The sequence below is a fragment of the Miniopterus natalensis genome, chromosome 4 (assembly GCF_054644295.1).
Source record: "Miniopterus natalensis isolate mMinNat1 chromosome 4, mMinNat1.hap1, whole genome shotgun sequence".
NCBI classification, from domain to species: Eukaryota; Metazoa; Chordata; class Mammalia; order Chiroptera; family Miniopteridae; genus Miniopterus; species Miniopterus natalensis.
Window position 1 is genome coordinate 19,873,636 of NC_142084.1, and position 24,221 is coordinate 19,897,856.

Here is a 24,221-nt window from a genome sequence, read left to right on the forward strand (position 1 = left end):
TATGTTCTTAACGTGCTATGCTGCCCTAGCCAGTTTAGCTCAGTTGTTAGAGCATCGGCCCAAGGACTGCAGGCCTTGGGTTCGATTCCAGTCAAGGCCACATCCCTCTGTTACAGGCTCGATCCCCAGCCCCAGCTGGGGCGTGGGTGCAGGCAGGAGGCAACCAATTGATATCTCTTTCCCACATCGATGTTTCTTTCTCTCCCCCCCTTCTACTCTCTCTGAAAAGCAATGGAAAAAATATCCTCCAGTAAGGATTAAAACAAAACCCAAAACTCCGTGCTGACTCATAATGTGTATATTTCTAGGCACTCTAAGTCTCTCCGGGGTGTTTACCTTAGGACTACAGAGCAGGAGTGGCATGGAAGTTCACCACAGGCTGGTGGCCTCTCCATAATGATAATATTTATATCATTCAGTGAGGATTAAGAAACTCACATGCACACACGTACGCCATGTTTCGTGCTTCTTGTAATCTCAAATCAGCCCTGAAAAATGTATACAAGTCTTATCAGGAGCCTTAAAAATGCAAAAAACCCCCGGCCAGCTTACTAAAACTGCCACTCCCAAGCACTTGGTTCCCTGACACGTTCGCACACGCCTCTTCCCGGCTCCATAGGCGGCCTGGCCTCGGAAGGCTGGCCCAGGTCTCAGGGTACCTGCAGCTGGCGGACACGAAGCCCAGCCACCTTGGTGGCCGGTGGTCTTGGGTGGTTACAGATACTCACGTGGATTTGCCACAGATTTTCCTCTGGTACCACTGCTTGCAGTTGGTGAAGTACTTCTTGTTGGTGCCGATGAGCTTCTGCACAGCACACACATTGGGGCTGCAAAGAAAGCAGCAGTGTTAGCAAGATGGTCCGCACTTCACCCCCCTCCATGCCTCCCCACCCCGTGGGCCCTCCTGGCTCAGCAGAACATTTTAGATACAGAGAAGACACAGTCACTTCAGTCTCGGTACCAGGGGATGGCCTGGGGCAGACACTAATCCTCCTGACCTAGATTTCCATCAGCCTCTGAGAAGTTTCCCTCCAAATTAAAAATTGCCAGATTATATCACACACGGCCATAACTTCTTCATGCAAGTATCCTTCTTTGACATGGACATTTGGTGAGTGGAAGTAAAAGCATCTTAAAAGTTTTAGATTGCATGCTACCAGTTGAGATAGGTAGCTAAGAAAAGTCCTGTGTTTGCTAAGTAAATAAAGCAAATTCCTGAGAATCCCTCAGCCTTTCTTTGCATCTCTGCCCCACACTGAGCTGTGCTCTAACCTGGGATCCCAGTGCACATCAGCACTCCTGGTCCAGGTCCCCACACCTCCCAGGCAGCTCCACTCACAGACATATTCTGAGTCCTTAGGCCAGCTCCTGGTTCTCAAACACAACCTATCCAAGTGCCACCCTGGAAACTAGAAGGTATGGCTGGCTGCTGTTAGGACCTTGGTAAGAGACGTTCTCCCACTGAACTTTCAGTCATTCATACTTAGGCCCCAGCTTGAGTCCCACTTCTCCCAGAAAGCCTTCTTCCGGTACCCCAGGTGACACTCTTCTGTCCACCTCTGGCCTGGGACACAGCCCTTGTTTGACCCTGGGTACCAAACAGAATCCTATACCTGACCAGGATGTGTATGTCTGCTCTCTTCAACTACCTTCCAAAAAGCCTTAAGGGCAGGAGCTCTGCCTTGTTCTAGATGGGGCCTAGCGCCAGGCCAGGGTGAAGGAGCAGCTTGGCATGAACTTGAAAGAACAGAATGAAAATACTGCCCTCAAGACCACCCAGTTCAGAAGGATCCTCAGGAACTCTGAGGAAAAGTCATGGGCAAATGCCCTGGGGTTCTGCTGAGAAGCCTTCTTTGCCAGAGCCATGCGGTTCTGCTTTTGTGTATTTCATCCTAGTGGACCAAGTCCTGACCCAAACCATGCCCAGGCCACGTGGTGGCAGGACCTTCATTAGGCTCCTGGGCAAAGGAGGTAGCCGTGGCTGCGTGGTGAGCGCTGGGAGGGCGTCTTCCTGAGCTGGAGGCAGGCAGCTCATCTGGCTGACTCACAAGTCAGAGGACAGCAAAGGGAAGAGGTTGGGGCTGTCACACAACCTCTGTGCCCAGAGAAGGCCAGGTAGCATTCTTTCATGTCAATTCTTCTGTTACTTTAAAATGTAATCAAAAGGCATCATTTGATGTGCTTGGTATTTTTTAGGAAGGCACTGATAATGCAGTGAGACCTATACCTGCCATCCCATCACACGGGCTCCCAGAACTTGGTGAGTTCTCAGATACCCACAGCCAGGTTACTGGGTGACAGAACATGTGACCCTTTATTTCTCTGCCCATGTGGCTGTCACTCTCGTCCAGTTTGTGGTTCAGTAGGCAAAGGTGAGTGGGTCAAGGAGGCACAGTAAATATTACTGAGTTGATGTAAGAACCTCAGGGCCAGAGAAGTTAAGGCTGGAGAGGAAACCACGGGCTGGCAGGGAAGAGAGCCCACGTCCCTTAGTCCAGGCTGGGTTTGGCCAAATGTCCCCAGCTCCCAGAGGATTCTGACAAGCCACCTTGCTTCTGTTTGCTGTCTGGGACTCACAGGTTATGACAGTCCCCAAATAACCCCTGGAGAGTTCCTGCTGGCCACACTCCAGCCCTAGGTGTACAAACTCACAAGTTATTTTATCTGACCAAGCAGGAAACAATTACTGGCGAATTCCCTGCAACATTCCATAGGCATTTGGCAAATCTTCATCAAGTCTCCTATGGATATGGCTCCAACATTTCTCCAAGGAGTGAGTTTCCACTGCTGCTGCTGGGGCAGAGGCTGGGGGTCACTGTGACACGCCCCCCTCTCACATGAGGGTAAGAGGGGTAGACTGTGCACATAGGAAATTGATGCTGAAGTTTAATCAAAATGAGCAAGCCACTCTGGGCCTTCTGCCTCAGGCACAGCATCTCTGCTGTTCAACTTGGACTTGAAAATCAAGTGCTTCAGGAAATTCAGTCCAGTTTTGGCTGGTGGTTTGGAAGTGTTACTGCATTTTTACTTCTCTTTCAGTATTATTTTTTCCTTCCCTATAGTGACACAGATACAGCCGGGAGTTAAGAGACCATGTGGTAGTCACTACTCTCCCAACAGCTTTCTGTGCTTGGACTAAGTCATCCCATCTCACTAAGCTGCAGTTTCTCCATCTGTAAAATGGGAACACGAACAGTAGGTGCAAAAGTGGTGATGGGTAACCCAGGGCTGCACACCAGCAAGGCACCCTCATTACTTCTTCATTCCAATCTTGGAGCACACTGTAGTTCCTTAAGGTAGCAAAAAAGTGTTTCTTCCCTTTTCACCAGTTTTCACTTTGAATGAAGGGCTGGAACTTGAACAAGGTTATCCATTTTGCACAGGGTGCCACACCCATGTGCCAGGCAGGCAGCCCTATGGCATTTTCAGGAACAGTTAGATCAGAGTAAACTCGATTGTGCCTGCAACCATTTTGTCGCATGGTTGTGACAAAAAAGCCTGTGCATTCAGACTTTACTGGGATAGGGGGTGCACATGTGACTTCCCAGACCATTCTGCCCATCACAGATCACTACAGGCCTTTCTAACTGCGCTGCAAGAAGCTAATCAAGAGGGTTAGCCTGGCCTGGCTGGTGTGGCTCAGCTGGTTGGAGCAGCATCCCATACACCCCAAGGTGGTGGGTTCAATTCCCAGTCAGGGCAAGCGTGGGAGGCAACCAATTGATGTTTCTCTTTCACATCAATGTTTCTCCCCGCCCCCCTTCTACTCTCTCTAAAAATCAATGGAAAAAAAATATCCTCGAGTGAGGATATTTTTTTAACAACAACAGCAAAAAAGGACTCAGCCTGTAGGAGTATTGGGGGTAGGGAGGTGAAGAGGAAGTTGATCTAATATCTGAAATTCATATTAAAGAGCATTTGCATTAAAAACAAACAGACCATTTTTTCTGGCTGGTTAGTGTCTCTTCTGTGCTCTGAAGGGAAGGAGGTTTGCTATAGAGACGGTTCTTGGTGGAGCCCTAACGACACCTCTGGGGAAGTTCCACTGTGGTGTGCACAGACACTGTGCTAGGTGACAGTGCCACAGGGTACACTATAGGGGTCTTCTCCTTAGTGGCTAAGACAGAGGAACACAAACCTCCCAGGCAGATACTATAACACGCTTCATTTGCAAGAAAGGCAGAGGGGACAAGGGTGAGCTGGGCAGAGACAATGAAAATGCCAGTTGCTCACAGTTTGACTTTTATGACTCACATCCCCCTCATCTTTTGCCCCTGTACCAGCCTCAGCCAAAGGTGATTCTCCCACTTCCCTAAAGACCCCAGGCCATCCTGGTGCTCTCCTCTTTCTGGGAGGGGACTGAGCCTGGCTGGCCTGGCTTGATTTCACACTGCACAGCCGCCAGACTCACTCCCAGCAGTCTCTCTCCCTGTGGCCCTGGGCACCTGAAAGGCCAAGTAAGTGCATAAGGCCACAGACAGAGGTAACAAGGAAACTACACCCAACCCCAGAGCAGTCCTGCGGTGGGAGCCAAAGCTTTGTAAAGTTCTATGAAATCAATTCTAATCACCCCCCACAGTGAGTTTTGATCTGACTACATATCTCCCTAGTCACGTGGTGGACTGGACACTACCTGGGTGCAAATGCCTGGGCAGCTACACAATGACTCTATCCACATATAGTTTTACCTCTTATTTGTGAAATATTTGTGAAAAAGCAGTTGTGCAACCAGGCAGGCTGGAAGCTGCAGCAAAGCCTGGCCGTGTGTGAACAGGACAGCCTAGTTAGGGGTGTAGAAATATTGGCCACCTCTGCCTGGGTTTGCCAAGGTCTTTACCAGGTCAGACCCTCTGCGTGGGTTTGCCTTCTAAGGCCAACACATCTTCTTATGCAGATATGTCCCTAAAGAATATCTGCAATGATAATGTTCCAAATTTACAAACCGAGCTGTTGTTTTAAGAGATTCCAATCCTGGCCCATGTATACTGCAGGACCATGGGAAAGTGGTGTGTCCCTTCTGGACTCCGTTTCCCCATCTGTACAATGTGTGCGAGGCCATGGAATTCTCTTGCTCTTCATCTGGCAGGGGAGGAGATGCCACACCGCCTTTACTGCCCTGGCTGTGCCCAGACAGCGCTGTCTGGTGCCAGGCAGTGGTGGGCACAGGGCCAGGCCAGGTGAGCAGGAATCGGAGGACACAAGCTGGAGCTTCCAGCTTGTGTGTCCCAGTGTCACGTCTGGAGGTGCTGGACAAGGACCTGGCTGAGCTAGAATATGTGTACTGTTGGGTGGGCTTCCTCTCTGCCCTGGCCAACTTCCCACGGTGATTCTGGGACAACTGCCAACTCCCCTTTTCTCCTATGTGCTGGGAGGAGAAGCTGAAAGCCGGGGTGGGGGGTCTCAGGCTCTTGGCCTGAGTGTGGGGACGCGCCCCCACCCCCTTCCCCTACAAAGCTGCCTCGCCCCTCCATCGTCCCCTCCCTCTCCCCACTTCTCGCAGGGCTGGTCCCTGTGCGGGGCGCCCGAGCCGAGCCGCGGCTTTGTCCCGGCGCCCCCGCCTGCCCTCGGCCGCCCCCCGCCCCCCGCCCCGCGGGCGGCCGTCTTACCCGTGCTGGCGGCCCCGGAGCCGGCTGTGCTGCAGCACCAGCTGGTAGGGCGACCTGGCGGGGCCCGCGCGGGCGGCGGCGGGGCCGAGGGCCAGCGCCAGGGCGAGGGGCAGCAGCCGCACGAGGAGCGCCATGGAGCCGGGGACGTGGCGCGGGAGCGACGGCGAGCGGACGGCGCGGCCGGGGCGGTGCGGGCGCCGGGGCCGCGCCGGGCTAATAAGCGGGCGGCGAGGGGCGGGGAGGCCCGGCGGGCGGGCGGAGGGCGGAGGGCGGAGGCGGGCGCCCCGGTGCCTCCCCGCCCCCGCCCGGCGTGAGGCTCCCTCGCCCTCCGCGCCGCCCCGTCCGCCCGCCCTCCCCAACTGCCAACCCGCACCAGGGTACAGGTCCTGGGAAAGCAGGAGCTGGGGCGGGGGCAGCCGTGCCCAGGCTCTCCGCTCCCTCTCGAGCCTGCAGGACCCCGAAATCAGAGATCCTTCAGGGGCCCGGCCGGCGTGGCTCAGCGGTTGAGCATCGATGGAGGATCCAGGAGGTCGCTGTTCGATTCCCGGTCAGGGCACATGCCAGGGTTGCGGGCTCCATCCTCAGCGGGGGGCGTGCAGGAGGCAGCCGATCAATGACAACTCTCTCATCATTGATGCTTCTCTCTCTCCCTCTCCCTCTCCCTTCCTCTCTCTGAAAATCAATAAAGATATATTTAAAAAAAAAAAAAAATCCTTCAGGGTCTTGAAGCTACAAAACACTGCCAAGGCGATGCTGAGCCCCACAATATCGTCCCCAGCAGACTTGCCTCTGCGTCCCAGGAGCACCCCTCTCCCCAACGAGCTTGCTAATGGAAAGATAGGTAAGGAGTAAGTCTTATGATGGACAGAAGCCCTTAGAATGTGGGGCAGGTTTTGCCAGACTGGCTTGAAGCTGTTCTTGGAAACCCTGGAGAAGGTGGGGTCTGTCACCTTGGTACCTGCTTCTCTCTTTCAATAAATACCTGTGCAGCACTGCAGCCAAATGGAAGCTTCAAGATTCCTGCCCTGGAGGAGCTCAGAGCAAGTAAACAAATAGTCACATGGAGGGAGGATTCACCCAGGCACCTATTAATCACCCACCAGGTAGGGGGTTACCTGCTCTGCTGGCCTGGGGGAGACAAAGGTGGATGAGTGGATGGGATCCTCCAGAGATCTGCAGGCCACCCAACAATTTGCCCTGGAGAGGGGCAGCTGGGGCCTTGGGAGCTTCAAGGAGGCACAGACCCTGGCAGGAGGTGATAACCGCTTTTAGGCCTGAAGGGTGAGGTGTTAGCCAAGCAAAATGACGCGTGCATTCGGGGACTCAAGTCTTCGGTCAGCTGAGGCCCGGGTGGTGGAGTCAAGGGTAAAGGGAAGCCGTGCTGCAGGGTCTAGACCCAAGCTGAGGCCTGCCGGTGACAGAGAAGCAGGCACGCGATGCCATCAGTGTCAGGCAGGCCCTGAGAGAATCAAGTAATAAAAGAAGATAAGGCAAGACTGGAGGCAGGAAGCTCAGTGACTAGGAGGGGACCGTGTGAGCTTGACCCGTGGTAGCAGAGGTGGGCATGAAGACAGGCGACAAACCTGAGAGGTGTCTTGCTCGGGGTAATGGACTCAGCAGAACTTGGAGGCTGTACGTAGGGTGTGGGGGAGGAGGAGTCACGGATCACTAAGGTGCTGCTGGCGTGGCATCTTGGTAGATGGCGGTACCATTTTTACGGGAGGGACACGGAGGGCTGCCGTCCGCCAGGAGAGGGTAAGTGGTTTGGACGCGCTGAGTTCGATGTGTTTGTGATTCACCCAGGTGGTGGGCAGCTGGATATAAGGATCTGGAGCTCGAGCCGGAGATCTGGGGTCAAGAATCAGCTGTGGGCGAGTCTTGGGCCTGGAAGAAGCCGAGGCTGTGGGAGTGGATGAATTCTTTGGGGTGGGCATGTGGAGCAAGAGGTGAGTGGCCCGGCCGGGCGTGGCTCAGCGGTTGAGCATTGACCTAGGAGCCAGGAGATTGGGGTTCGATTCCTGGTCAGGGCACATGCCCTGGTTGCGGGCTAGGGAGCCGATCAATGACTCTATCATCACTGATATTTCTCTCTCTCTCTCTCCCCCTTCCTTTCCTCTCTCTGAAATCAATAAAGATATGTTTTTTTAAAAAAAGAAGGAAAAAAAGAAAAAAAGAGGTGAGTGAGGCCAGGTGATGGAAAGGAGGTGTGGCAGAGAGCAGCCACCAAGGAGGTGAAAGAGTGCTGACGGGAGAGCAGGAGGAAATGGGGAGTGTGGGGCCCCAGAAGGAGGGAGCTGTTAGCAGTACTCTGCCCACAGGACAAGTCCGAAGAGCACCCGCTGTGCCTCTGACAGAGAGGCTCTGGGGACCCTGCTGTGCACAGCAGGTGGGCTGAAGCCAGGTCATAGGGGCTTCATGGAGAGACAGCGAGTGTAGAGTGTAGACGCGCAGACGAGTCTTTCAAGAAGCCTGTGTGAGAAGGGAAGGGGAGAGTCAGGGTGGAAGCTAGGGGAAGACAGAACCAACCAAGGCTTGGACATGTTAGGATGCTGAGGGAAAGGAGTTGGTCAAAACCATGGGAGAGAGAGGGATAACCAGAGTGAGGGGGAGGGGAAGCAGGAGCGCAGTGGGGCATAGCAGTGTGGGGCTGGAGGAGGGGTGGGGGCTGAAGGCCTGACTTGGGGGATGGTAGGAGGAGAGGAGAAGAGGGGGCAGATTTCAGGGAGTACAGTGGTGGCCTTGACTAGACTTGGAAACCTGAGGGCCTGGGGGGTGAGCGAGAGGGGCGAGTCAGAGACAGCCTATGGTGACTGGATGCATGCTGGGCACTGGAGAAGTGCCACACTGGGCTCCTGCAGGTGTGTTCTGATGGCCCCTGATGGCCCCCTGCATTTCCAGGAGGTTGTGTCCAGGAGGAAGTACCTTCAAAGGTCTGGAGTTCAGGGGAGGTATGAGGACTGGAGATGCAGATTTGAGTCACCACACTAGCAGGTGGTGGCTAGAGCCATGGACTGGACAAGCTCCCTTGGGAACGTGTGTTGGAAACAAGTAGAAAAAGCAAGGGGAAGAGGAGGAGACCTGGGAGCACCCATCCGGAGAGGTCGTGGGAAAGGCAGAGAAGGAACCCTGAAGGGACAGAGGCCCAGGGAGATCCAGAGTGGCCACAGGAGAGAATTTCAGAGAGCCACCATCACTGCCAGGTGGGGCGGAGAGTTCAAGCTGGGCCCTGTCACTGAGTGGTTCCTAGACTATGGTTGGTACTCAGGAAACAAAGACCACAGGCTACAGAAAGTTTTCTGGAACATTCTCACCCCAGGTTGTATTGTCTGCATTGACGACTAGGGGGGGGTTCTTGACCTTGGAGAGAGCCAGGCTTTTCCCTGATGTCCTCCCTGTCTCCCCGTCTCCCCAGAAAGGAGAGCTGGGACATTTATTCCCCCGGCTTCCTGTGGGAGCCAGTCCCAGTGCTGGGGCCCTCTCCACATTGGGTAAAATGTTCCCTTTGGCCTGGACAGCGTGGCTCAGCGGTTGAGCATCAACCTATGATCCCAGAGCTTGAGGTTTGATTCCTGGTCAGGGCACATGCCTGGGTTGCAGGCTTTACCCCCAGTGGGGGTGTGTGCAGGAGGCGATCAATGACTCTCATCACTGATGTTTCTCTCTCTCTCCCTTTCCAAACTTCCTCTCTCTGAAATCAATCAAGACATTAAAAAAAAAAGTTCCCTTTGCCTGTCTCTCTGTCCAGTGGGGGCTCATTCTACTGGCTGGTCAGGACTTCAGTCTGGAATTCCAGGACTTTTCTGAAAACCACTCTCTGAGAGAAGAGATACCTCTTCTACTGCATTAGGTTCTGTGTTTGGGCTCCTGGGATTTAGCTCCACTTTATCTAAAAATCCTTTTCTTCATTGTGATGTTATCATCATTTTCTTTTTTCCTGGAGCCTCAAGGGAAAAATCCAGAGAACAAGATAGGAAGCACTATTCTGATAATTTCCACATCAACAAATCCTATCTGCAGACTTTTGCTCAGTCAGTGATGTGTAAAGAGAGAGGTGTCTTTGGCAATAGCCTGACTCAGTGAGTTGATATGGATGAACCCTCAGGCTAGGAGCTGGGAAGGCTGCACTGGCCCCAGCTGAGGTCTGAGAGCACAGCAGCTTCCACGGATTGGCATCGAGACTGAGCTGCTGTAAAACAGCCCCTTTATAACATTGGGGTGGCCCTAACCAGAAGCAGGGTAAGAAACGGTAAGAAGTTTCAGGGAAGGAAGTAGCCTTTGGCAACTTTGCTTGATGGTTTAGGTTCATGTGTCCCTCAGCCAGGATCCAGACAGATCGCCAGCCTTGCCTGAGCAATGGCATTGGTATCACAAAGCTGTTGAGTGAAGGCTCTGGAGGCAGGTGTCCTGAGTTGAAAACCCAGTCCTGCTACCTACAAGCTGTGTGGTCTTGAGCAAGTTGCTCAGCTCCTCTGAGCCTCAGCTGCTACTTATAGAGATGATAATAAAACCTACTTCAAAGGACTCCACCGTAGATTATATCATATAATTCCAGAAAAGTGGCTAATGAACATGAGTCATTACCTCTCCCCAGTAATTGTTCTATAGAATAGAGGTCACTGAAAAGATATGATAATCATCTGAAAATGGTCATTTAATTGATTGAAAGCAAAACATTTCTCTGTTTCAACATGAGACACCAGACATTGGGAAGGCTCACAAATAAGCAAACTAGGACTGGAGTTTCCCGGCGGAGAACTGGCTGCCTTCCAGTTTTAGGAAGATGCCCTTTGTGTATAAGAGCCCGAGTCCTGCTCGTCCTCTAGCATTATTTATAGGCTTTGGGGCAAGTCAGGTAATCTTGCTGTAAAACTTCCCTCATTTGTAAAAGTAACATTCCATGACTTGACTTTTTCCATGAGATCAGAAAAAAGTAATACTTCATTTACTGTTTAAATGTAAAAAAAAAAAAAAGTTCCACCTCCATGCCCCAACCCAACACCATCTCCAAAACCATAAAATGCAGACCCCAGGGAATGTAAACACATTCTCCCACCAGAGATTGCTGCTGTGGGGGTGTTGTTTTTTAAGTCCTCACCCAAGGGTATATTTTTATTGATTTTAGGGAGAGAGGAAGAGAGAAACGTTGATAATGTCAATTGGTTGCCTCTGGTATGAGTCCCAACTGGGGATCGAACCTACAGCTTGGGTATGTGACCGGGAATCAAACCCGCAACTTTTGGTGCACGGGACAGGGCTTTGGGAGTGTTTTCGTTGCACAGGACAAGATGTAGCTGGAGGAAGGAGCAGGGCCCCCCATCCCCGGGTGTGCAGAGCCAAGCATGCTTAGCACGGCTCCCTGCACACTTTTCACTTGGGAAGGATTTTCTTTTTCTTTCCATGTTAGACAAACTGAAGAGAAAGAGAGGCTTGTTTGGAACAATAATTACCAGGCTTTTTCTGGCACTTTATAAAAATGACTACTTTCACATTCTGTGACTCATACAAGATCACCAAAAACACTTCGGGTTTTGAAAATAACCCTGTCGACCTTGACAACAGGCCTTAGACATCACGATGAATTAGTAGCTCCAACAAATTCTCCACAAAGGAAGCTAAGAAAGAAACTGGCCTGGGCTTGTCAGGGGGAGAGCTGGCATTTGCAGCCTGGCTAACTCCATGCCTTCCTTTTGCCATCCTCTCCGGTATTCCTGGTGATGTTGGGCATCAGTTAGATAGATGACACGGTCAAAATAATTCCCAGAGAGCACTTGGCCTTTCTAACCTGCCGCCATGTAGTGAATTAGCGAGCTCTTAAATTCAGTTCCCTAAGGTTTGCTAGGGAGAAAGAAGGGCCGGTTTTGTCATGATAGCCAATTTAAAAGAGTACATGAAACAAATAGGGGAGAAATTTTCTATTCTTCATACAACACACAGCACTTAGAACAGTATTTTACACACAGCAATTCATCCGCCTAACAAACAAATGCAAGAAACTTCCCCATTTACTAAAATTAAGAGGTGATTGTAGTGCCATTTAGGGAATTTGGATTTGGTTTTCCAAGGATTTGCCATAATCTTGCCACTCAAAATGTGATCTGCAGAGCAGCCCCACAGACCCCAACCCCCTTGCACTGAATCAGACTCTACATTTTAACAAAATCACCAGGTCACTTGTGTGCATGTCAAAGGCTGAGAAGCACAGGCCACAGGGTTATGTTAAATAGCTAAAGCTCAGATGAGTTTCAACTAGGATTCAATTTATGTAAAGCTTTTCAAGAAATATAACCATTGACAAAAAAGAAATACACCTGAAAATGTGTACCAATGAAACGACCGCGTTGGAAATCTCTGCTCACCCGCCCAGTCTTTGCACGTTCAGTATCGCCCACACAGTGAATGGGAGAAGGAAGTAGTGTTCAGTCCGGGTCACTGTCAATTCTCCCCTTTCAAAGCCTGCAAAGGGGGCCGAGTGATCCACAGGTAACAGCAAGAACCTAAATCCTGCATCTTCAGGCTCCACAATTGATGGGGACAGAACTGTCATCACGGCTCTGACATGGCATTAAGTCCCCACTGTTTACTTTCCTTGATGACTTGCTGTTTTCACAACTTCTGCAAAGGCTGGCTTTCTTAATCAGGGCTTGCCAAATGCTACTCCCCGTTGGTTAGAACCCAAATTTATTTTCCAGGGAAATTGATTTTTCACAGGAGAGTTCCATTGATTTGGCTCAGATAAAGTATCTTGAAAGAGAAGAATCCAGAGGCGATTGTGAGGTTGCTTCAATTGCCTGACCTCAAAACCTTTTGTGGAGTAATGCCCACAGTAGGGAACTTACCAGATGGCTGTTGGCTTGAGAAGCAAAGCTTAGCCACACCTTTCCTCTGCTTCCCTCAAGTTTTCTTGCAAAGGCCTCTGAGAAATAGACCTCCCCCAGGAGCAATGCATTCTGAAGGCCAGTAATCCCCGTGGCTCTTTGTCCAGCTCTCTTCAGCTTCTTTATAATCAGGAGCGGCACCGCCCAAGGTTGGAAACCAGCGCAGCCAGTTTTGCCCCTCTCGGCTTCCTGCCCCGCCCCCTGCAATCAGTCACCAGGACCCCGCAGTGCTCTTTCCAAATCTCTCCGAGACGTTTCTATCCCCCCCCCCCCCCACTGCCGCACCTCTCAGCCCCCAGGCAGTCTCTTTGACTTCACCTCCCACCCCGCCCTCACCCCAGTCATCCATCTTTCCCAACACTCCTGTCTTATCTCCCAGGAACATTGCTTCTGACACCAAAACACTGCTCTCCTAGGACATTCCCAATGGCTTCTCTTGTTTATCAGAGAAAATCCAGACTGCTCTGCAGGTTTGGATTTAGTAAACAACTTTTCCCCCCTTAGTTAAGAAAGAAATAATACACATACATTATGCAAAGCTCAGGAAACACGGGAAAGCTTAGATAAGAGGGTAAAAGTGATCCATCCACAATCACTGTATCAGAAGACGCGTCCCGTGGTGTCCCCCTCCCACTGCGCCTGGCCTCTAAGACCTCTACAGAACCCCTGCTTTCGATCCAGTACCACCCTGGCTCCCGTAGGGCTGTGTCTTCTTCACCTCCCCCAGCCCACAGCCCCCCTCTGCTTCCCCTGCGCAGAGCACTCCTCCTCGTCTCTACTCAGATGTATAACACTCTCCCTTCAAGACCAGCTTTGCTACTGAGACAGTGTGTGTCCTCACGTAAATCCCGGAACCCTTCTGGGCTGTTTTTTTATTTTTATTTTTAAATATGTTTTTATTGCTTTCAGAGAGAGAAAGGGAGAGAGGTAGAAACATCAATGATGAGAAAGTCATTGATGGGCTGCCTCCTGCATGCTTCCGACTGGGGATTGAGCCTGAAAGCTGGGCATGTGCCCTGACCAGGAATTGAACCCTGACCTCCTGGTTCTTAGGCTGATGCTCAACCGCTGAGCCACGCCGACCGGGCTGGACCGCTGTTGTTTTAGGTGGTCTCCCTTCCATAGCCTAGCCTTTGGGTCTCTCATCGCAGTTTGCACCTATGCTTCTTTTATAATCCCCCCCTCCTTAAAAACTCAGCACTGAGCCCAGTTAACATTATGGATTGATTAACTGACTGGCGGTCTGTGTTTTGAAAGCTCTGGCATAAATCCCTTTCGGTCCAATTCCCATCTGTTCCAATGGATTGGTCCCAGGTGGACAGAGACTGGCACTGCTTTAAGTGGCTGCTCCATCACACACCTTGGACTGGCCTGTGGCCCGCTGGGTCAGGCAGAGACTGAAGCGCCTTAAGGAACACTGGCCCTGGCTCCCCTCCCCAGCCTCCCTGGCTGGGCATTCAGTCCCAGCAGGAAGAATCCAGTTTCTCGGGAGCTGGGCACTCCCAGCATCACATCCTGATTCTCTGACTATCCCCATGCTGGGTGAATAGAAAGCCCCCACTTCCTCAGCTACAGGGCTATGCTGGCATCAGAGAGGAGAAAAGGGTTGGGAGGCTGAAGTGACCTTTCTGAGCTACAGCAGCCATTCTAAGAGCCATGTTAAAAGTGCTGAAGAATTGCTCTTATGCTGACACTGCCCAGCCTCACTCAGAATCGCCCTGGACATTTGAATCCATGGAATAGACAGCAATTTGGGCTGCCTGAGGAGCTTGTGAGATTGTTATCAGCCAGACGTCGAGACCGAGACCTCGGTTCTTGTCTTCTTGAAGGAAAGATTTCAATCAAGAGACAAAGCGCAGCAAGGCAAGTAAGAATTTATTGGCTGCAGTAAAAACACACTTAGGACCGTGAAACAAGAGAGGGCAGAGAGGAAGCAACAGAGAGCCTAGGCTGGGCTGCTTTGGCTCACTGGGAAGTCAGACAAAAGGGGAAAAGGGGGGCCTTGAAGACAGGTTCAGGGGGTTAGCCCCGGACAAGCTCCCTTGGTAGCAAGTCTCATGGGGTCCCTTAGAGTTTTGGACGTAGATACCTATGGGAAAAAGAGAGGGGAAAGGGAATGCCTGGGTCCTTTGTGTTAAGGGTACTTCTCTCTCTCTTGCAGGTGGGAATCTTAGGGGAGGGTCTGAATAGGATAGTCATCAGCTTTCCAGGTGTGCTTTTTCAGGGTCGTGGTCTCCACTGAATGGAGGGTGCCAGGGCAGGGGGTCATTAGTCAATATAGCTGGTCCTGAGGCAACCACTCTGCCACTTGTCTGGTTTTGCTGCTTTGCGGGGCCTGGAGCTGAAATACAACTGAAGCCTAGATGTTATCTGTAGGGAGGAAAGGTGAGCAATGTGCTAGGGGAGGAATGGCTACCCTGGGGGCTAGGTTCTTATTTTTTTCAGTTTTGCCGCTTGCTAGGCACCCAGGGCTTTCCACCTGGTGACCTGTACCTGGCCCATTGTCCTTGCTCTGCTCATGTCTGTCTAACTGCCTATATATAGCAAGATAAGAGCCACAGAATTTTGTCTGCTGCTTCTAACACTTGGAACACGCTCATTCTCCAGACCAGCACCTTTACCCTGGAATGAAAGGACAAAATTAACCCTCATGCAATGGCTCTGTGGTACCCACCCGGACTTCCCTGGAACCTCCACTACCCCCCCCCCCCCCCCCCGACTGCTCCCTACCCCCAGCAGTCAGGCTGGGCCCATTCCAGAGGACAGGGCTCAAGGGCACACCCGCCGGCATCAGCTGGCTGCAACACCCCTGCCCAGCCTTTCCCAGTAAGCAGTTCTCTTCCTGAAGCTTATCTTCCATCGGGGCCCTCCTAGTTCATCAGGTCATGAGTGGGGTAAATGCTATGATGAGAGGAGGCACATAAAGGGGCTGCGATGGCTGCTTCTAAAGACAGCAAAGCAGGGATGAGCCTCTGAGGGTTCCCCAGTTGAGGCTGTGTCTAGGAAAGGCTGTGGACTGGAGAGTGACTGAGGGAAGCGGTCAGAGGAGGAAAGCGGGTATGTGCATGCGTGTGTACACACAGAGTACTAGCCTATTAAAGCATAATTATAGGTCACCAGCGGCAGGGACTATCCTAAGTACTTTCCATGCCTTCAGTGATTTCATCCTGAAAATAATCCTATGGCTCAAGTATTGTTACTTTTTCTGTTTTACAGATGAGGAAGCAAGGCCCACTGAGGTGAAGGAACTTGTCAGAGTGGTGACAAAGCTAGGACGCAGAAGAGTCAGCGTTTGCATGGGGACAGCCGGGCTCCCAGCACCTGCCCTGCTGATTCCATGGCACTGTCCCTCTCTCCTGAATAGTGTAGTTGCACGTTTTGCGAGCCCTGGAACCTTCTCTCCCTTGCACAGATGTTCATTGAGCAACCCCCTGCAAGTCCCCAGCTGCCCTGTGCTGAATGAGGCAGCCTGGGTGAGAAAAGTGCCGGCGCAGGGCCACTCCTCTCCGACTCCACACAGGCAGGGGAACTGAGCTGCCCGAGGCGCTAGTTACTTTCACCATGAGTCAGTGTCCTTTGAGTGGATCAGCTAGAATTGTTTAGCAATCCTCAACAGCCTTGCTGGGGGGCACTCCCAGCATCAAAAAGAGCGCCGCGTGGGCTGCGTGAATCTAGGGAGCCAGCGCTTCCCAGGCGCAGGGGCGGGTTGCCAGCCTAGAGCTACTGCTGCCCTGCAGCACTGACTTTCGGTCTCTGCCAAATCATCCCATTGCAGCATCCGCCTCTGATAAAGTCTCCAGAATTTGAGTTAAATAAAAATGCCACACTAGTATGAATTTCTAGCTGAATTTCTGGAGAGCACATCCTGTGTTTTTCCTGGTGTCTGGGTAGACACCTCAGGGAGCCTGCAGCACTGACACTGGCTCCCTGGGGCCGCCCAAAGGGAACATTCCCCAGCTGCACCCCAATTTACTATGACGTGTCCTCTAGGCTCCAGGTGCTAATGTATGGTCTCTGTACATGTGAGATTCGTAACATACTGAGGCAGGCGCTGGCAAGATCCCATGCTTCCACCTTAAGTACCTAGACCCCTCTTTGCAGCCATCTGCAACTCAACAATGACCTCTGTGTGACTCTTGGGTTGGCAAGATGGAGCATTTTCTTTCCTAAAATATTTCACATGGGGGATGGACCAATATCTATGAAGCTGTCATTATTTCTCTTAGAGCACCATAAAAGTACAGTGGTCCCCCTTATCCACGGGGATACATTCCAAGACCCGCAGAAGATGCCTGAAGCCACAGATAGGACCAAACCCTGTATGTGCTGTTTCTTTCCTACACATACCTACAATAAAGTTTAACTTACAAATTGGGCACAGCAAGAGATTAACAACAACTAATAATAAAATAGAACAATTATAACAATATGCTATAATAAAAGTTATGTAAATGTGGTCTTTCTCTCAAGATGTCTTATTGTAGTGAAGACACTCTTCTTATGATAATGTGAGATGATAAACTGCCTTATTTAGTTGAAAACTTTCATCTTTTCACATAACAAAAGCACTCTAAGGCTTCTCCTTGGTATATCCTAATTGCCAGCATCACTGCTCCTGTGCTTTGGGGCCAGTATGAAGTGAAATAAGGGTGACATGGACTCAATCCCTGTGATACAGCAACAGTTGATTGGATAACAAAGACAGCGACTAGGTGACTGCCGGGTGGGTAGTGTATACAACGTGGGCAAGCTGGACACAGGGATGACTCACGATGTCCCAGGTGGGACGAAGCAGGATGGCACATAGTGAGATGAAATAGTGAGATTTCATCACACTGCTCAGAACAGCACACAATTTAAAACTTAAGAATGATTTATTTCTGGAATTTTCCATTTAATATTTTCAGACTGCGGGTAATGGAAACTGCGGAAAGTGAAGCCGCCGATGAGTGTGGGGGGGACTATTGTATGTAAAATAATAAGCGAAGAGTAATTTTTTTTGGTGCTTGGCACAGCCCCACAGGTGACAACACTTCAGCAAGGCCCATAAAAAAAAAACACCTTTTCTTTTATCCCTATTTAATTACTGATCAAACGTTAATTATCTGTGCCTGAGAATTTCTCAAACTAATAGCATGGACATCTTAGTTAACATTTAATACAACAAAATCCCAGGGCAACAAAAGAAATAAAATCCGCTGGATCCATAGAAAAGATTTGCCTACATTTCTGAAATCACAGCTGAACTAGAGTTTTGGTTAATCCAATTGCTCTATACCATTAGAAAAACTACTACTGACACTGTATGGACAACCGGCTTGCTTCGGGGAGTGGATCTGCACGGATGGTTCAAACACTGAACTCACGTAGCAAGCCCCGCAGTGGGCTGCAGGCTGTGGTTCTAGAGATGAGTCAGTCATTCTCTGGACCGAGACAGTCTGGTGGGGGAACCAGGCGCACATACAATGAAATTAGTGCGTAATACAGGGCTCTGTGCAAAAGGAACTCCAAAGGGAAGTAACCAACCACACAGTGGGGGTCGGGTAGAGGTAGGGAAGAGTAGAGAGAGCAGCAGGGGGGTCGGGATCCTTCCCAGAAGAGGTGATTCATCATCTGGTTGAGAGGGAAGCCAAGTCAGCAAGGTAGACTGCAACTCATCAACCAGAAACCGGAGACAGGCTGCTGGCCTGGGCTTCTGGTTCTCGTTAGTGCTTTATGCAGTTCCCAAGACACAAGAGCCCAAAAGAATTGCTCTCTGTGCGCCCATTCTTAATGGCCAAGGAAAATGCCATTCTGATTACTCTATTTAGGATCAATCTTTTTTCCCCCCCTTCATTGTACAGAAATCTACTAACCATCCTAAGGCTTGATTTTTGGTTCTTCTTAAAAATAGACTGAAATCTTCTCTGTGGGCACTTTCCAAACTCCGAAACCAGCAAGCCCTTGAGCGGGCCCCTGGGCCCTGTGGAATCTATTTCATCAGCAATTCGGGCACATTATCCTGGTGCCACACAAACACGTTCAGGCTCCTTCCAGATTTCTAGTCGCTTGCAGTTTAGAGAAGCAGCAACACGCCTGTGTGTGTGTGTGTGTGTGTGGTGTGCAAACAGCAGACTGCATCTGTGTGTCCAAATCCAATAAGTGCAAATCCTATGGCATCCTTGAGACAGATGTGGCCGAGTGCTGCCAAGTGCGGAGGAGCACAGGGCTCAAGGCAGCGCTTATAAAGGCAGAGCTTGGCGTGGTGATTAAAGTCCAACACAATATGCAACTTCAAAAACAGGTTTGTTTAGATATAAAGTTCATTCAAGACCCCATAAATAAGACTTTGGCCTCTTTTCATAGAGAATGCTGATAGTCGTGGCCTCTTTTTAAGTTTGGCTCCTATAACTTATACTGGGGATGGGGGTTGATCACTCCAAACCAGTAAGCTAATAAATAAAGCAGCAGAAAGGAAGACTGAGGGTCATGAGGCCTGGGCTTTCATGCCTCTTCTTTCTTTATAACTATTTCCAGATGTGGGGGTTGGCACAGTGTCAGCTTGGTGACAATAACTAATGAAAGTCCTTCCTCCCCAGCTAACAGCAGGCAGCTACCGGTCCCAGCAGAACAGCCTGTTTGTGTTTTCATTTCTGAGGACTCACTTGGCTGGAAGCACAGCTCCTGTTGCGTGTTTACCTGGCATAGGCCATGGAGTTGATTACAGCCAAATATAAGAACCTCAGTGCAAGGTGTCTCCCGAAAAAGGCTGGGGAAAACTGCGTACTTCTGTCAGTAGCCTAAACAATGGAGAGAGATGGGGGCTGGGCTTGGGGTCCAACATCTCATACCAAGGCAATGGTACTTGTATGGTTATTAGCCTGGGACTCTGTCCTTACCATTGACCAAATGCTTCCCCTATAGTTCCTGAGAGGAGAGGTGAGAAATGGGTTGTTCCTGACATCAGGGCACTTAGGATCTGACATGGAGAGAAACAGAACCAGAGGAGGGACTGCGGTCAGATGAGATCTGTCAGGGAAGCCATCCTGGAAAATGCTCACATTAAAGGACTCATGAAGGACAGCCCGGACTTTTCTCAGTAGCAAGAGGTGCTCGTAGAATGGCAGGCCCTGCCATGGTTCCAGTGCCAGTCTCCACGTATGGGGACCTTGTTCTGCAGCTCACACCTCGGTCACTGTGCCAGTTATCTGTGAGTGGCCCAAGGACTCACATGCTGCTTCAGTTCTCATGACTTTTGGGAGAGTCTCCTTCATCTGCTGATTTTTATTTGCTGGCTCACATGCTCATCACAACCACAGGGAAAGTCAACTGAATTTTTAGAAATGGAAACATATAGATTAGTTTGACATAAGTGTGGTCTTCTCCAGCAGAAGGAGAGAGAGTCCCTTTGCCTGGGCGGTGGTGTCACTGACTACCTTAGAGTCACCTGTAAGTGAATTTCATTGCTTCCTAGAACACGAGCAGCACTTACTTGTGGATTTCCAGGAAAATCCCGCAACTGGGAATGCTCTGAAAGAGCCCAGAAGATGTTTGCTTTCATGTCTCAAAAGATATGTCTGATCTCAGTTGGTTTTGATTTGTCAGTGGCCAGAATTTGTTTCCCTGAGTCATTTGCAGGAGTTAATTTTGCAGACTTGAACAGAAAGCCCTGAAGGGTGTGAGGGAGGGAGGGAGGAAAGAGGAGCTTGTGGCTGGCCAGGGCCACTTTGGGGAAACAAGAAAAGCTGAGTCTGTCTGCTGGTGACAGGGCCTGCTGTGCCAAGGACAGTCCTGCTCTTCCATCCCTGCCACTGACTCTGTGCCCTTCTTCTGTCTCGGATGGGAAAGGCAGACTGAGACAAGCCACATGTTTCACCCATCACCTGGGCCCATAGCCCCAGGGCCACTGGGTGTGCACACCCCTTGCAGGTGAAATGCTCCTACAAAATCCTGATTTTGGAACAATGTGTGATAACATATTTCAGAGCATGGTTTCCTAGGGCTTCATGTCTCGGGGGCCAATAGATCAGGTTCTGTCGCCCCTTTCCTGGCTAGACAGATTCCATGCATTGCTGCCCAGACTCAGGGATGTATGAAATGAGCTCCAGAGACGTTCTAGGAGGCCTCCTTTTCTACTAAGTTCAACACCCAGTGAGCATATATTAAAGTGTCAGTTGTGGGCGTTGCCTGGTTGGGCAAATATGGGGGTAAACACAAAAGATGTAGAAGAGTCTTTGTGTTTTCCAAAAGCATACCATCATCTGGAGGCCAACAAAAGGCAAGAAATCAAGTCAAGAGCGGGAAACCTTCATCTTTGTGGCCAAGTTTACTAAGATCTTTTCTGCTCTTAGGATCCAGCATGCTCTTTCTCATCTTCAGGCCCAACGAAAGCACTGTCCCTGCTGGCTGGCTTCCACTTGTCCATTTGATTTTGTTCAGACAACACTTCCTCCAGGAAGCCTTCCCTTCGTGATGCCCTTCCTCTGGGCTTGCACTGCCGTGTCAGGTTGTAACTGGCTGGTGATGTCTAGGTTGCACCTTGGGGAGGGCAGGAGAAATGCCTGCCTCATTCACTCCCTTATTCCCAGCAGTTATTCATTCACTGATTCATTAACTTATTGATGGAGTACCTGGCTTGAGCCAGTCAGATGGTCAAAGAAGACAATGGTCAGTGTGAAGCATTATTACTGGGGAAGGCATGTTGCAGGAGGTGCTTTGTGAGGTCTTCTTTGAAGAAGTTTGAAAAGGGAAGGCGGTAGGAGGCGTGAAACATAGCTGCATCGTTCTACGACCCCCAGGAGATGTCTGGGCTTCCATGCGAATAAATCTGGGAATCATTAATAAGTGGAAAGGTTGCTCACATTCAAGGAGCTCCTACCACATGCCAAGATGGCTCTCCAGATGCCAACCACGCTAATAATATCTGTCCTTCACCCAGAGCTGGCTGCAGGCCAGGACACTTCTTGGGCTCTCTTGTTTGATCTTTTGACAACCCTGCAAAGCAGAGATGGTTGTCCCTGTTTTTACAGATGAGGGACTGAACCTCAGAAAGGGTAGGATTGGGACAAGACCGCATAGTCACCAAGCCAAATTTTAAAGTTGATATTTAAATATTTTTACCATATGTTTACATAGCCGCTGAAGATGCAGAGTACTGTATTTTGAATATACACATTATATATTTTTTCAAAATATTGGAATAGTAGACTTAGTTCATTCAATTATAGAAAATATCTGCTATATATCAGCTCTACCCCTTACTAGCCATGGGACCTTGGGCAAGTTACTTAACCTCTTATATGTCAATGTTCTCTATAAATTAGAAATGATAACAAGGCTGTTGGGAAGATTACATGAGTTAATTCATGTAAAGTGTTTAGAACAGGGACTAGTCCATATCGCTATATAAATGTTTGCTATTTTAACATTATTATTATTATTACATGATCTAATTGTGAAGTCAGCCCTCGCTGTCAACAGTAGCTAAAGCAAACATACTTTTGGTCAGAAAAGTATGATTTCATTTTTTAATTCAAATAAACATATTACTACCTGCCTTCCTGACAACCATCTCTCTCGTGAATTCTAATTCTAGCAAAGACAGATAAGGCTCTGTGCCCTATAAACCAAGTGTAACACCTTCACTGCTTTAAAAAAAAAAAAAAAAATTATTGATCAATTTTAGAGAGAGAGGAAGGGAGAGAGAGGAGAGAGAGGAACATGGATCTGTTGTTCCACTTATTTATGCACTCATTGGTTGATTCTTGTATGCGCCCTGACCAGAGACTGAACCCGTAACCTTGGCATAGCAGGATGACACTCTAACCAACTGAGCTACCTGGCCAAGGCTACTGCTTCTTTTTTTAAAAAATATTGTTATAGATTTTTGAGAGAGAGAGAGACAGACAGACAGACATCAATGTGAGAGTGGAACATCGATTTGGCTGCCTCCTGCATGCCCCCTACTGGGAATTGAGCCTGCAACGGGGCACGTGCTCGACAGAATTGAACCAGCAACCTTTGGGTGCACGGGATGGCGCCCAACTGAGCCACACAAGCCAGGGCACCTTCACTCCTTCTTGCTTGGGTCTCAGGAGCCTGCATTTTCCGGTTGTCCTTTGTTAGGTATCCTGGCACAATGCCCCATGGTAAACCAGATGAGAGGAAAATTTGCTTTTGCAAAGCGTGTGAAGATTGGGAAGGGGGGGTGGGCCAGGCCAGCCAGCATCAAGGAGGAGAGCTCTCAGGCAGACCCGCTGTAGGAGAGCGCACGAGTGAAAGCTGAGAAGACTGATTCTGGTAGAAACAATGCATGCCCACGCCCCTTGGAAGGTTTTTCTATAGACCTTGGGGTATATCTATTTCAGTTTAAAGTTCCCATTTGTCCCTGAAGGTCAGCAACCACTAGTGTATGAGGCTGCCTTCTCTCAGCAGGGGCCTAGCATCCCAGAGCATACTAGATGAAATAAGTCAAAAGTTTTCTGGAGTTTTCCCCCCTAGAAAGGTCAACTTGCAGGCAGGTGCTCCGCTGACATGGCATGGCCAAGTCCTATAGGCCCTTGCTACTCAAAGAGTGGTCCATGGACCAGAATCACTGGCATGGCCTCTAGAACAGGCCCCACCTACCCAATAAGAATCTGCTACAAACAGTGGTTCTGACATTGGCAGCATCTTGGAATCACTGATCACGGGGAGGTTTACACAAATCCTGATGCTTAGACCACACCTCAGACCAATGAAACCAGAACCCTGGTCCTATGGTTGTCCAAGCAGCAGTTTATAAGCTCCCCAGGTGATTTCTGTGTGTGGCCAAAGCTGAGAGCCATGGATACAGACACATCTGCAGTAGTTCGTCAGGCCCCAGGTCCCCCACTCCCAGGAGCATGCTGTGCTCTTCACCTGGGCTGCCTGGGTGGCCAAAGACCTTTCCCACCGTAAGCCAGACCCTGACTACTCATCCCAGCCTTTTCTCCAAAGGCTCCCCCAACCACATGTCTTGGCACACAAGAGCTACACACACATACACACACACACACACACACACAGCCGCCCTTCTCCTTCCCCAGGCAGAGGGCTGGCCCAAGAAACTCCAGAGCCTGGTAAATTCAGGCAGGGCTGCAGACCACCTCCACTACCCCTGGGAGTTATCTGGCTCACCAATTTGTTTTATTAAATTAAAGCTATTTTAAATTACTACTCTGAGGGGAGTGGGAAAAACCCACATTAGGCAATTTTCTTTGGTTTCTGCAACATAAAATTTGCCTGGAAACAACAAGTTTCCTATCATGTGTAGCAATGTTAATACAGAGCTTCAAATGTGGGTCCTCCCTTCTAAATAATAGCCTTCCTCTGGGTGGCACAGGATAGGTTTGTTCCACAGCCAGCAAAACCCTGAGCACCATACTTCAAAGGCAATGTTCTCCAACTGCTCTTTCCATCTCCCTCTGGCAGCCTGAGCCTGACCTCAATTCAAACCCACGATAAATGTTCTTTTAATGCAGAGACATGCACCACCATTGGGGCTTGGAATCCTCCATTTTCCCTTCATGCTACGAGAATCATTTACCAATTCACTCTCATTAAATTCAGGCTATTTAATATCTAGCAACAGGATATAGGGAGGAGAACTCCCCACACCATCACTGCCACCCAAGTGCCTTCCTCCCCAGGGATCCAGACTCCCAGCTGCGGTCCTTAGTGTGGTGGCCTTCCTCATGGTCACCTCCTGCCCTTGCCAGGCATCCCCTTTTATTTTAGTTGA

At 50.0% G+C, this 24,221-nt stretch overlaps 1 protein-coding gene across 2 annotated transcripts in view; it reads right to left on the reverse strand.

Annotated features, from left to right (window-relative positions):
* Window positions 1-5,749, reverse strand: part of TGFBI (transforming growth factor beta induced) — a 31,947-nt gene extending 26,198 nt beyond the window's left edge. For both annotated transcript variants that reach the window (XM_087816363.1, XM_087816362.1), the window contains exons 1-2: window positions 5,607-5,749; window positions 729-827 (exon numbers count right to left, since the gene is read on the reverse strand). In XM_087816363.1, coding sequence (XP_087672489.1) covers window positions 729-827; window positions 5,607-5,740 — 233 coding nt within the window. In that variant the 5' untranslated portion in view covers window positions 5,741-5,749. The remainder of the gene's footprint in view (window positions 1-728; window positions 828-5,606) is intronic.
* Between the last annotated feature and the right edge of the window lie 18,472 nt (window positions 5,750-24,221).